Raw genomic sequence first — 13,873 nt, forward strand, 5'->3', positions numbered from 1 at the left:
CTGATGTCTGCATGTAAACATATAAGAGGGTCCAGGGGTAAAAAGTTTGAATACAACTGCTGTAGTGGTCTGCTAGTTAAAACTTTATAGAGGATAACAAGAAGTGTCAATCCAATGGTAGGGCACAAATTCATATTTGTAAGAATTAACTAGTACTTAAAGAAAGATGGTTAGGGTGCTACCAGACTCAAAACTAGAAAGGAAGAAATGAACATGTCTAGAAAACAAACAAACAAACAGTTCTTTAAAATGTAGAAATGTGTGAATGAAGCTGATGGGATACTATATATATATATATATATATATATATATATATATATATATATAAAATTTTTCTTTGTTTACATTAATATAATGTCCGTTTGTACCATTTCTGTTTGACCATGTAATCTGATTATCTGGGTAGTCTGCCTCGATAATTTTTTCATGGCTGGCATCCACAGCTGCTGGCAAAACCTCAGGAAAAAACTCTTCTAGAACTCAGCCTCATAGCCTGAAAAACCCATAAAAGCTATTTTTAAACGAATATCTAAAACTGGGCATTACTAAATTGTATTTTCTAAAAAATACTTTCTCACTTTATTTTTCTAGTATAACAGCCTGGAGCAGCTGTGCATCAACTTCACCAATGAAAAACTGCAACAGTTTTTCAACCACCACATGTTTGTGCTGGAGCAAGAGGAGTATAAGAAAGAAGGAATTGAATGGGAATTCATTGACTTTGGAATGGATTTGGCTGCCTGCATTGAACTCATTGAGAAGGTATCTATAAAAATTGTTAATCTTGCATACAGCCTCATCCAGTTGCTCATGCTTTAACCATGAAAAAACAACAACACAATTTTCCCCATGGTAGATACATGGGCAGTAAAACACACATGCACACACACAGAGAGAGAGAAAGAGAGAGAGAGAGAGAAGGGGGGGAGGCAAGAATACTTTATGTGGACATCAAATAAGACAAACATTTAGAAGTATTAATGAAATCAGTGGGACATAATTTTAAGTAAATGTCTTTAAGTCTGTTTAAAACATACTTCTAAAACAATATAACATGTGTAGTGCTTGGGATGTGCATTTGATTTTTCTTCTGATTTCCCTCATTAAAAGCAAAATTTATTTGACATATAATTTTGCAACCAATTATAGGCCTGTATCTATTCTGCTGCATTCAGTATTGACTGTCCACCAAAGAACAGTATCATCAACAAAATAGATTTCCCTCAGAATGGATTACAATCTAGCCCCTTGTATCACCTACCTTAAATCTTCTCTGCAGGATTTGGGGAAATAGAAAGAAAGAAAATTCCACTTTATGACCAGAAATCCATTCATCCACTGTGGGGTGTAATCATTTCCTCCCACTTTTTAAAACTATGTCATAATGTATGAATATTAGTTTTCCTATTTAAAGAATTATTATTATCCCACTTTTCCCATAGTTCGGGACTCAAAGCAGCTTACAAGTTAAAAAAAAAACATTGTTGAAAATGGATAAGATACAAAAGTTAAAACAAGATTAATATTTTAATAATAGCCAATTTTTAGGGTGAGATGGAGCTTCTACGCCTGTCAAAACAAAGATGTCTACTTGAAGAAAGAAGGGAGGATACCAGTCTAACTTCTCTGGGATTAGAGCTCCAGAGCCTGGGGGCAGCCACTGAGAAGGCCCTCTTATGTGTTCCCACAATTGGTATCTGTGAAAGAGAGAGAGAAGGGCCTCCCCAGAAGATCTCAAAGAATGGGCTGGTATTTAAATAAGGGAGAGATATCTATGTGTGTGTGTGTGTGTGCGCGCGCACACACACACACACATCTATGCAAACAGCCACCCACTAACTCTCATAAGCTACAGGCAGAAAGTGCTGGAAGAAGCAGATGTAGCTATGCTTCTGAGAAAATTTTGAAGGGCTTCATGATGTAGATATAAACTTACAGAAATTATTTCCTAATCAAAGTGATTTAAACAGTTGGTTTCTCAATCCATTTCTTCATCTGTAATATCTACTATAATGAGTCATCTTCCTTGGTTGAAATAGCTCACTCGTATATAAATATTAGAGGCATATACATGTGGGGAATTATGTTCTTTTTCTTTTTTTCATAGCCCATGGGCATTTTCTCCATCCTGGAAGAAGAGTGTATGTTCCCCAAGGCAACAGACACTTCTTTCAAGAACAAGCTCTATGATCAACATCTGGGAAAGAGCAACAACTTCCAGAAGCCCAAGCCTGGCAAAGGCAAGGCTGAGGCTCACTTTGCCCTGGTGCACTATGCAGGCACTGTGGACTACAACATCACTGGCTGGCTGGACAAGAACAAGGACCCCCTCAATGAAACAGTTGTGGGGCTGTATCAGAAGTCTTCAATGAAGGTTTTGGCCTTACTATTTGCTGATCGTCCCGTAGAAGGTAATTCTTGATCCCACCTATAAATAGAAGCTAGGTCCATCAGCCACAACAATCTTTTAATGGGAATGCTGTCAAACTGTGCCCAAGTGACAAAATTTACAGTTGAGCTGACTGTTGATTTTGCCTATATATCATTAGCAAGGCAGTAGGGCTGCATAATATGAGATGAAAGTTTCAACATCAGCTTTGACTACCATTTCCTTTCTCATATTTGTTATGTCTTCACTTACTGAAAGTTACAAAAACAATATGGGAAGATATACCTAATCATGATACTATACAGCCTGACCCCTGTATCTGCGGAGGTCTTCCAGTGTGACTCTATCATCATCTTCTGCATTTTCTGTTAACTCTGGTTTCCACTTATCTGTGTAACAATGGGAGTGGATCCCTCATGGACATGGTGGTTGGACTATACAGTGGACCCTTGTTATACGCTGGGGTTTGGTTCCAAGATCTCCCGTGTATAACAAAATCCGTGTATGCTCAAGTCCCATTAAATATAATGACATAGCAAAATGGTGTCCCTAATAAAAAATGGAAAATCAAGGTAAATTTATACTTTTTTGGAACATTTTCAAACTGTGTATGCTTAAATCCGTGTATAAAAAATCCGTGTATAAGAAGGGCCGACTGTAGTTGGAATTCACTCAATCAAGGCTTGGGCAGAGTAATATTCATACAAGCTTTTGGAGAGGAAGCACAGGTTCATTCAGGATCAGCATCTCTCAGCACAATAGTATTGAAAAAACATAGAAAAAACATAGAAAGGGATCTTGTATTGACTGAAGAAGATTCAAGAATAGCTAAGGCTTTAGAAATGAAATGTAAATCATGACATAGTTTACACATTATGCAAAGAGATTTTGTAGAACCTTTAAGAAAAACTGAAAGTGAGAAGTTGGTAATATGAGTTACCCCATGCATCTGAGGAAGTAGACTCAAGTCTACGAAAGGTCATGCTATCAACTTCTCTCTTTCAGTAGTTTTAACGTTGCTACAAGATTCCTTTGGATACTGTTTTCCAGACTAACACAGCTTTGTTTTTGAACACTTTATACAGTTTAAATAAGAGGTTTCTTAAGGTTGGTTATTATTGCAATATGATATAAGTACACCTCATTCTGTCAAGTTTTGCAGTTTCTCTGGGGGGGGTTTCTTAGCCCAAACTCCCTTTGTTCCAAATATTGTAAATGATGCTTCATTCAGGTTGCCCCAGCAAATGCCATGTGATGTTCTCCCAAAGAAATCACAACCTCTCAGTATTCTGACTAAATATATTATGTATTCCATTGCACATTGCACACAACAATAAATTGAGTTTATATGGGAGAGTAACATATAAGATTGCATATTCATAGGTTGTAACTGTAACATTTCCTTCTATTTTTCAGAGGGAAAGAAGGCTGCAAAAAAGAAGGGTTCTTCCTTCCAGACTGTGTCTGCTCTTTTCAGGGTACAGTAAGATCATCACTTAAGATGTGTTATACATAAGGGAGACAACATTTTGATTTCACAGCACAACAATGTATTTCTATGCATAAGCTTAGTATAGCTACTGGGAAATACATTACAGAACCGAATTGGAGTTCAGTGTAGAAAATGTGCATTGTATGAACAGGTTAAGTCTCTCTTATCCATAATTCTGAAATATTCCAAAATCCAAAATTGTCCACATGGATGGTTGAGATAGTGACACCTTTGCTTTTGGATGGTTCAGTGTACACAAACTTTGTTTCATGCACTAAATTAATATAATATTGTGTATAAAATGACCTTCATGCTATGTGTGTAAAGTGTATATGAAACATAAATTAATTTCATGTTTAGACTTGCCCATCTCCAAAGTATCTCATAATGTGTGTGCACATATTCCAAAATAAAAAAAAAATCTAAAATCCCAAACACTTCTGGTCCCAAGCATTTTGGATAAGGGAAACACAACCTGTGTAACGTCCCACTTTCAATCCCCATCATGTCCAGGGAGCGATTGGGAAAGGGATGAGGAGGCACTGCCAGTCATCTTATTGGATGTACTCATCTAGATAGACCAGTAGATTGAGTTGTATATGGTAATTTCTTGTGATCTTACGTATAGCTAAATCTGCTTTAAAAAATGCCACCAGAATATTCAAAAATATCCTAATGTTGTGAAGCCACTTCTTATGTGAAAGTCCAAATTTGGAGTGACATGCCACATTTGCAGTGGACTTGATTCTTCCTGATCTTTCTGTCACATAATAAAAATTGAAAAAAATCTCTTTTCTTGAAATATAGCTATCAGTTAACCAGAGATTGATTTCTGGTCCCACAGGAAAACTTGAACAAGTTAATGTCCAATCTGAGAAGCACTCACCCACATTTTGTGCGCTGCCTCATTCCCAACGAAACTAAAACACCTGGTGAGATACAAATCTGCACTTTGATTTTAAAAATAAAAATGTCATCCATAGTACACTTTGTAGTAATCATTTGTTCTTTGATTCACTAAGGTGCCATGGAACATGACCTTGTATTGCATCAGCTGAGGTGTAATGGAGTGTTGGAAGGTATCCGAATTTGCAGAAAGGGATTCCCTAGCAGGATCATTTATGGTGATTTCAAACAGAGGTTAGAAAGGCATCATTTTCCTAATATATTATAGTTATCTCTATTAGTTTTGTATTTCTCCCTCCCCTTAGTAATTCTTAATTACCCTGAATACTATTTCTAGTTCTCTATCATAAAATTTAGTATGAATTACTAAATAGGAAGTTTGGGAAGAACTTGATTAGGAACAATGGATCACTTTAACAATGTAAAGTGAAGAATTGTGGAACTGTATCAGAATAAACACCTAGCTTTTCATAGATTTTTTCCCTTCTTTCTAGTCCTGAATAAATTCAACAGCTCTGTGTGATAGAAAGTTAATAGTCCCTGCAAAAGCAGTTGTTTAAAGACACAGCTGGTAATAATTCTCTGATGAGCATGTTGTATTTTGCCACTCTTCCTGTTAGGTAATTAGTCATTGATGATAACACTTCCTTTAGCATTTATTGACAGATACTACAATTAATGCTGTAGTCATAGTAGCTCCAGCAGAGCTCTTCTTGTGGTCATTACTTTAAATCATATGCATCACCATCTTTTGCTTTCTCTAACAGATACAGAATTCTAAATGCAAGTGCCGTCCCAGAGGGGCAGTTCATGGATAGCAAGAAGGCTTCTGAGAAGCTTCTTGGGTCCATTGACGTTGACCACACCCAATATAAATTTGGCCACACCAAGGTAAAATTGCTCTCTGTTAAAATAATGTGGCATTTAGATTTGCTGACTGACTGGCTAGTACTTTATAACATTTTATTTTTCCAGGTGTTCTTCAAAGCTGGGCTTCTGGGTACTCTAGAGGAGATGAGAGATGATAAGCTGGCACAGTTGATCACACGCACCCAAGCTGTGTGCCGTGGCTTCTTAGCAAGAGTGGAGTTCCAAAAGATGATGGAACGGAGGTAGAGCTTTGTCATTTGTAACAGGACTCATGATCACTCTTATAGACACACTTGACTATGATATAAAATACATTTAAGGTTATTCCACAGATTTTGTGGACATGGGCACAAGTGTCAAGTAGCCATGGCTAATCCAACTCCTTGGGACATGTACCTGCGTAATATAGTTGAAAACATACATTGTTTACATCAACGTCACATTTTATGCATACACATGAAATGTTTTAAAAGTATGAAGTGCTATAAAATTAAGTTTCTGATAAGTCTGCAAATATAAATTCTTTTATATTACCACAACTATATTACACACAGTATATAGTGACATCTATGCCAAGAATGAGAAGTAAAATTTGAGCTACTTCAGAAAATAGAGCTACTGATGGATGTTTTATTTGACATTTTCCCTCATATAACATGTTCTCTTTTCAAATGTATCATCACACAATCACCCACCTTGTAAATAACAGAATATAGTAGTTAACTTACTGGTAACCAAAGGGTTCAGATCATTTAGTAGAGTAGTAAAAGGATTTCAGTAGATTGGAGAAACATTGATCACACTGCATTTATTCTTAAATGATCAAAATTTTATTTTGTTACACTTACAGAGAGTCAATCTTCACTATTCAGTACAATGTTCGCTCATTCATGAATGTCAAACATTGGCCATGGATGAAGCTGTACTTCAAGATAAAGCCTTTGCTGAAGAGTGCTGAATCTGAGAAGGAGATGGCCAATATGAAAGAAGAGTTTGAGAAAACAAAAGAAGGGCTTGTAAAGGCAGAGGCCAAAGTGAAGGAACTTGAAGAAAAAATGGTGGCCCTGATGCAAGAGAAGAATGATTTGCAGCTCCAAGTCCAGTCTGTAAGCATATTTGGTGACATCATATATTTTTGTTATATGAGCTCTATAGAATCATAGCATCATAGAGTTGATGCTCTATCCAGTGCAAACCCTGCGATGCAGGATATCACAATCAATGCATCCCTGGCAGATGGCCATCTAGCTTCTGTTTAAAGATCTCCAAGGAAGGAGACCGCACCACACTCACTTCTGATATAGTTTGGTATGAGAATGTAAACACTGCATAGGAAATTTTACCACAATTATTTGGCCTTAATTAGTCTGTCCCCTTGATACAATTCTATATAATAAATATGAAAATCTATATTGGTGACAATATACCGAGACAAATTTGGGTAATATGTCCAAATGGCCACAAAAAGGGTGCACGCATTTTGTGTCCCTTGGCTGATCAATTAAGGTTTTTATTGCAATACAGATTTTGGAATTTATGGCAAACACAGCTACTTTTGCTTTTTATATAATAAATATATTAGATTTTATATGATTTATTAATCTCTACATACATAATATACTGGTGAATATAATATATTGTTACTTTGCAATGCAGTGTATAAAAGCAACAACTATATAAGAAAATTAGACTTGATCCTTATATTAAGTATATTACTTTAATATAATATAATATATTTATATTTATATTATGTTAAATTTCAGTACTACGAGCGATCCAAGCACGTGCTATTGGAGTAAGTCAATAAATGGCAGCACACAACTGAGTTCTGTAGAAATGATCTTTCAGTCAGAAATGAACCTTACTGTTATATGACATACCTTTTCACTTTCTAGGAAGCTGATGGCTTGGCAGATGCTGAGGAGAGATGTGACCAGCTGATCAAAACCAAAATTCAGCTGGAAGCTAAAATTAAGGAGCTGACTGAAAGGGCAGAAGATGAAGAGGAAATGAATGCTGAGTTGACAGCCAAAAAGAGGAAACTGGAGGATGAATGCTCAGAGCTGAAGAAAGACATTGATGATCTTGAGCTAACTTTAGCCAAAGTTGAAAAGGAAAAGCATGCCACAGAAAACAAGGTACGAATGAAAATATGTGAATGGTCAGAATGTTTTACTGATATTTATGGTAAGATAACATCTCACATCAATTTCACCACTTCTAAAAGGTGAAAAACCTCACTGAGGAGATGGCAGTCTTGGATGAGACCATTGCCAAACTTACTAAAGAGAAGAAAGCCCTCCAAGAGGCCCACCAACAGACCTTGGATGACCTGCAGGCAGAGGAGGACAAAGTGAATACTCTGACCAAAGCAAAAACCAAGCTGGAGCAGCAAGTGGATGATGTAAGCATGATTAACAAGGAGAAACACAGCTCTGAGGTGAAGACAGTGTTATAATGGTAGAGTATTTATGTCTTTTTTGTCTTCAGCTTGAAGGGTCTCTGGAGCAAGAGAAGAAGCTCCGTATGGACCTTGAAAGAGCCAAGAGGAAGCTTGAAGGAGATCTGAAATTGGCCCAGGAATCCACAATGGACTTGGAAAATGATAAGCAGCAGATGGATGAAAAGCTTAAGAAGTAATTAAAGTCTTTCATGGAAGGCCTATTGTGAGGTCTTTGTGTCACACATTGTTCTTAACTCTTAATTTGAAAGCTAACACTTTGTGTTTTATTGTTAAAAGGAAAGATTTTGAAATCAGCCAGATCCAAAGCAAAATTGAAGATGAACAGGCCTTGGGCTCCCAGCTTCAGAAGAAGATTAAGGAGTTACAGGTAAGTCAATCCAACATTGGCTCCCTTTTGCCTGGGACAATAAATTATCCTGGGATGATGCTTTGAATATGTGTGGTTGCTCCTTTTTCTCTAGGCCCGTATTGAAGAGCTGGAGGAAGAGATTGAGGCTGAGCGAGCATCTCGGGCCAAAGCAGAGAAGCAACGGGGTGATCTCTCCAGGGAACTTGAAGAAATCAGTGAGCGTTTGGAGGAGGCTGGTGGGGCAACAGCAGCCCAGATTGAGATGAACAAGAAACGTGAGGCAGAATTCCAGAAAATGCGTCGGGACCTTGAAGAGGCCACACTTCAGCATGAAGCTACTGCAGCCGCCCTCCGCAAGAAGCATGCAGACAGTGCAGCTGAACTTGGGGAACAAATCGATAACCTACAGCGTGTCAAGCAAAAGCTGGAGAAGGAAAAGAGTGAGCTGAAGATGGAGATTGATGACCTTGCTAGCAATATGGAATCTGTCTCAAAAGCTAAGGTAAATCATAGCTATATATATATATATATTTCCCTTTGGCAGATAAAGAAACACCACAAATAATGTTAAATACTGAAAGAAATGCAGAAACTCATTACAACACGGTTAATGGGGTACGACTTGGTTAATGGGGTGCAAGTGGTGGGATCATTAGGTGGAAGTGACCATGTTCTCCTGGAGTTTGTAATACAGTGGAAAGGAGAAGCCAGGCATAGTCAGACACGCGTCCTAGACTTTAGGAGAGCGGATTTCAGTAAACTTAGAGAAGTATTGAGGGCAATTCCATGGTCAGAAATACTAAAAGATAAAGGAGTTCAGGACGGATGGGAGTTTCTCAAAAGACAGATACTGAAGGCACAATTTCAAACCGTTCCAGTGAGAAAGAAAAACTGGAGGTGTCTCAAGAAACCAGGATGGATGACTAAGGAACTTTCAACCGAGCTAAGTTTGAAACAGAACATGTGTATAAGAAATGGAAAAAGGGGGAAATCACAAAAAAGGAATTCAAAGAAATAGCTGGCATGTGTAGGGGTAAAGTCAGAAAAGCTAAAGCACAGAATGAACTCAGGCTTGCTAGAGAGGTTAAGAACAATAAAAAGGGCTTTTTTGGATATGTCCGCAGCAAAAGGAAGAAGAAGGAAACGGTAGGGCCACTGCGTGGAGAAGATGGAAAAATGCTAACAGAAGACAGAGAAAAGGCAGAATTACTCAACACCTTCTTTGCCTCAGTCTTCTCAGAAAAGGCAAAGGGTGCTCAACCTGAAGATAATGGAGCAGAGGACAGGATAGGGGCATTTCAGTACAGAATAAGTAAAGAGATAGTAGAGGAACACCTTATTAATCTAAATAAATTTAAGTCTCCGGGACCAGATGAACTCCATCCAAGGGTATTAAAAGAACTGGCAAATGTAATATCGGAGCCATTGGCAATAATCTTTGAAAACTCCTGGAAAACAGGAGAGATCCCAGCAGACTGGTGGAGGGCAAACGTTGTCCCCATCTTCAAAAAGGGGAAAAAAGAGGATCCCAACAATTATCGTCCAGTTAGTCTGACATCAGTACTAGGAAAGATTCTGGAGCAGATCATTAAACAGAGAGTCTGTGAACATCTAGAAGGCAATGCCATAATCACAAAAAGTCAACATGGGTTTCAGAGAAACAAGTCATGCCAGACAAACCTGATCTCTTTCTTTGATAAAATTACCAGCTTGGTAGATGAAGGGAACGCTGTGGATATAGTATATCTTGATTTCACTAAGGCCTTTGACAAAGTTCCCCATGACATTCTTGCAAACAAGCTTGTAAAATGTGGGCTAGACAAAGGAACTGTTACATGGATCTGTAATTGGTTGACCGGCCGAACCCAAAGGGTGCTCAACAATGGCTCCTTTTCATCCTGGAGAAAAGTGACCAGTGGGGTCCCACAGGGCTCTGTCCTGGGCCCAGTGCTATTCAACATCTTTATCAATGACCTGGATGACAGAATTGGAAGCATACTTATCAAATTTGCAGATGATACCAAATTAGGGGGAATAGCTAATACCCCAGAGGACAGGATCAAGATTCAAAATGACCTGAATAGACTAGAAAGCTGGGCCAAAGCTAACAAAATGAAATTCAACACGGAGAAATGTAAGGTATTGCACTTAGGGCGGAAAAATAAAATGCACAGATATAGGACGGGTGACACCTGGCTGAATGAAAGTACGTGTGAAAGGGATCTAGGAGTCTAAGTAGACCACAAGTTGAACATGAGTGAACAGTGTGATGCGGCAGCTAAAAAGGCCAATGCTATTTTAGGCTGCATCAATAGAAGTATAGTGTCTAGATCAAGAGAAGTAATAGTGCCACTGTATTCTGCTCTGGTCAGGCCCCACCTATAATATTGTGTCCAGTTCTGGGCGCCACAATTCAGAAAGGACATTGAGAAACTGGAGCGTGTCCAAAGGAGGGCGACAAAAATGGTGAAGGGTCTGGAAACCATGCCCTATGAGGAACGACTTAGGGAGCTGGGGATGTTTAGCCTGGAGAAAAGAAGGTTAAGAGGTGATATGATCGCCCTGTTTAAATATTTGAAGGGATGTCATATTGAAGAGGGAGCAAGCTTGTTTTCTGCTGCTCCAGAGAACAGGACCCGGAACAATGGATGCAAGCTGCAGGAAAAGAGATTCCACCTGAACATTAGGAGGAACTTCCTGACAGTAAGGGCTGTTCGACAATGGAATGCACTCCCTCGGAGGGTGATAGAGTCTCCTTCCTTGGAGGTCTTTAAACAGAGGCTGGATGGCCATCTGTCAGGGATGCTTTGATTTGGATTTCCTGCATGGCAGGGGGTTGGACTGGATGGCCCTAGTGGTCTCTTCCAACTCTATGATTCTATGATTCTATGATTCTATGATTCTATGTGCTCAAGCAAAAACCATCACAAATAAAATACGTAGTGCAGTTGACAACATTCTGGATTTTAAACAGAATATCAAGTGCTAAACTGGGTTGTTTTTTTACAGACACAGACAAATATTCTACTGGTATCTTTAAGATTTTAGATAGTCATATAGCAAAATACCTTCATTCACATGGAAACTTTCCCTATAAACAGGAGGATGTTTTTGTTTAGTGTGGTGCCATACTATGGAAATGATAATAGTGAATCTTTGGTGTTCACATTATATGGGAGAATCCAAGTTATGGAACACCTTCCATGGCACTTAGCTTCTGAAGGATATACTTGTTTTGCACATGGATTATTCTTTTATACCCTATTTTTAATCTTGTTTTTCCAAAAAAACTGCCTAAAGACATCCTATAAATATTTCAGTAAAGAAACTACTTCAGGGTTGTTGTTAATTCAGACATGTCCTTTGTACACACTGGCTGTGTTAATAATCTTGAACTGTTAGGTGTGGTTATCTTGCTGGTGCACACTACTTGCTATCCATGGGCAGGTAAAGAAACATGTGGTTTGTTTATGGTATTCTTTGAATATGAGTGCTTTCTTCTGTCTGCTTTGTTTCTCTCCCAGCAAATAAGCAAAGAGAACCAAGACAAAAGAAAGCCTTGGTTTTGTTAGTCGTCCCTCCTATGATGGGACACCAAGGCTCCATGCACCTAGCATGCTGCTCATTCTTAGCATATCAAGGATCACATGGTATCCTGGCTTGTTGTGTCATCCAAACATGTTTGTCTCCATCACACCCCAGAAGATTCTTTCTCACCTTCTGTGCCTGTGTTTTCACTCTAGTGTGGCATTTCAGGGGTCTGATAAAGATATCAGGAACTGGCTATTTCACTTAGGTATATACTTTATTATATATTTAATATAATATATTTAATATATTTAAGAGTAGCTAGATGTTGAAGCACCAGGGGCCAAACATTAACTCCTAAAAAGTTGGTATCCCTCTGTCACTTCAAACATATTTAGATATATTCAATGTGCAAATCTTCCTTTTGGACATTTCACATGCAGGCAAATCTTGAGAAGTTATGCCGCACTTTAGAGGATCAGCTCAGTGAAATTAAAGCAAAGGAGGAAGAGCACCAGCGCACTATCAATGACCTGACAGCTCAAAGAGCTCGTCTGCAGACAGAAGCAGGTAAGATACTAAAGCAAATTGTTTAATAAAGCAGTACTTGTTACTTTGCCATTACTAAATTATGATCTACTCCCTGTATTTGTATTATTAGATTGAATTAAGAACAAATACTTTTTTCATTTTCCGAACGCTTTTGCGTAATGCAATCCGATCCTAAGCTTAATTAGGTTACATCTGCAGTGCAGAAAAAAATGGTTTGTCACTACTTTAACTGTTATGACTCAGTGCTATGGAATCCTGGGATTTGTAGTTGGTTGTGGCACCAGAGCTCTGTGACAGAGAAGGCTAAATGTCTCACACAACTACAGTTCCCAGAATTCCATAGTATTGAGCCATGGCAGTTAAAGTGGTGTCAAACTGAATTATTTTTGCAGTGCAAATGCAGCCTTATTTGCCTGTAAGCTCCACTGATTTAACCAGGTGTTGCTTTAAGTAAATGTACACTTTAAAAATGTAGTGTACATTTTGATTATCATTCTAATTAATTCTCTTCCTCAGGTGAATATTCACGTCAAGTAGAGGAAAAAGATTCTCTGATTTCTCAGCTCACAAGAGGAAAGCAAGCCTTTACTCAGCAGATTGAGGAACTGAAGAGACAGCTTGAGGAAGAGATAAAGGTGTGGATATTGCATGGATCTAAACATGTACATTTTAAGAATTACAGTGGGCCCTTGGTATGTACTAGGTTTCCAAGGCACCTCATGGATACCAAAATCCATGGATGCTGAAGTCCCATTATAGACAATAGCAATAGCATTTACATTTCTATACTGCTTAATAGTGAATTCAGTAGTTTCTAAGCGGTTTACAATGTGCAAGCCAATTGCCCTCAACAACTGGATGCTCAGTTTACTAACCTACGAAAGGACAGAAAGCTGAGTCAACTTTGTAGCCCTGGGATCGAACGCACAACCTTGTGGCTGCAATACTGGCATTTAACCACTGCGTCACCAGGGCTTCCTTAAAATGGCATAGTAAAATGGTGACTCTTATATAAAATGGCAAAATCAAGTTTTGTTGTTTGGATTAAAAAATTGTGAATATTTTCAAAACGTAGTTGGTTGAATCTGTGGATGCATATCTGTGGATATGGAGGACTGGATGTACTATTTGTACAAGTTTCTGGTTTTTTTATATGGGAAAATTACACTGAGAATCTCTGAAAGAAAATTGGCTTGCAGACCTCTTATCAATGCTTTGGATCATACAATTACTGTATAGATGCTTTATCTCTCTCCTCCACAGTAATTTTTTCCAGTCCCATCATCCTTATTTGGAGACACCTGGAGATACTCATGAATCATC

The 13,873-nt window shown here is 38.3% G+C and overlaps 1 protein-coding gene across 3 annotated transcripts in view; it reads left to right on the forward strand.

Moving 5' to 3' along the window:
* The window catches only part of LOC121921424 (myosin-1B), a 110,870-nt gene that overhangs the window by 46,849 nt on the left and 50,148 nt on the right, over positions 1–13,873 (forward strand). Inside the window, exons 15-29 of one of the 3 annotated variants that reach the window (XM_042449513.1) lie at positions 592–762; positions 2,108–2,411; positions 3,806–3,867; positions 4,726–4,813; positions 4,904–5,021; positions 5,555–5,678; positions 5,763–5,899; positions 6,508–6,763; positions 7,553–7,795; positions 7,885–8,061; positions 8,148–8,293; positions 8,398–8,488; positions 8,583–8,972; positions 12,442–12,568; positions 13,067–13,185. The exons of the other annotated variants lie outside the window; for them this stretch is intronic. Coding sequence (XP_042305447.1) covers positions 592–762; positions 2,108–2,411; positions 3,806–3,867; positions 4,726–4,813; positions 4,904–5,021; positions 5,555–5,678; positions 5,763–5,899; positions 6,508–6,763; positions 7,553–7,795; positions 7,885–8,061; positions 8,148–8,293; positions 8,398–8,488; positions 8,583–8,972; positions 12,442–12,568; positions 13,067–13,185 — 2,553 coding nt within the window. The remainder of the gene's footprint in view (positions 1–591; positions 763–2,107; positions 2,412–3,805; positions 3,868–4,725; positions 4,814–4,903; positions 5,022–5,554; positions 5,679–5,762; positions 5,900–6,507; positions 6,764–7,552; positions 7,796–7,884; positions 8,062–8,147; positions 8,294–8,397; positions 8,489–8,582; positions 8,973–12,441; positions 12,569–13,066; positions 13,186–13,873) is intronic. 3 annotated transcript variants of the gene reach the window in all.

The sequence above is a fragment of the Sceloporus undulatus genome, chromosome 2 (genome assembly GCF_019175285.1).
Source record: "Sceloporus undulatus isolate JIND9_A2432 ecotype Alabama chromosome 2, SceUnd_v1.1, whole genome shotgun sequence".
Lineage (NCBI taxonomy): Eukaryota > Metazoa > Chordata > Lepidosauria > Squamata > Phrynosomatidae > Sceloporus > Sceloporus undulatus.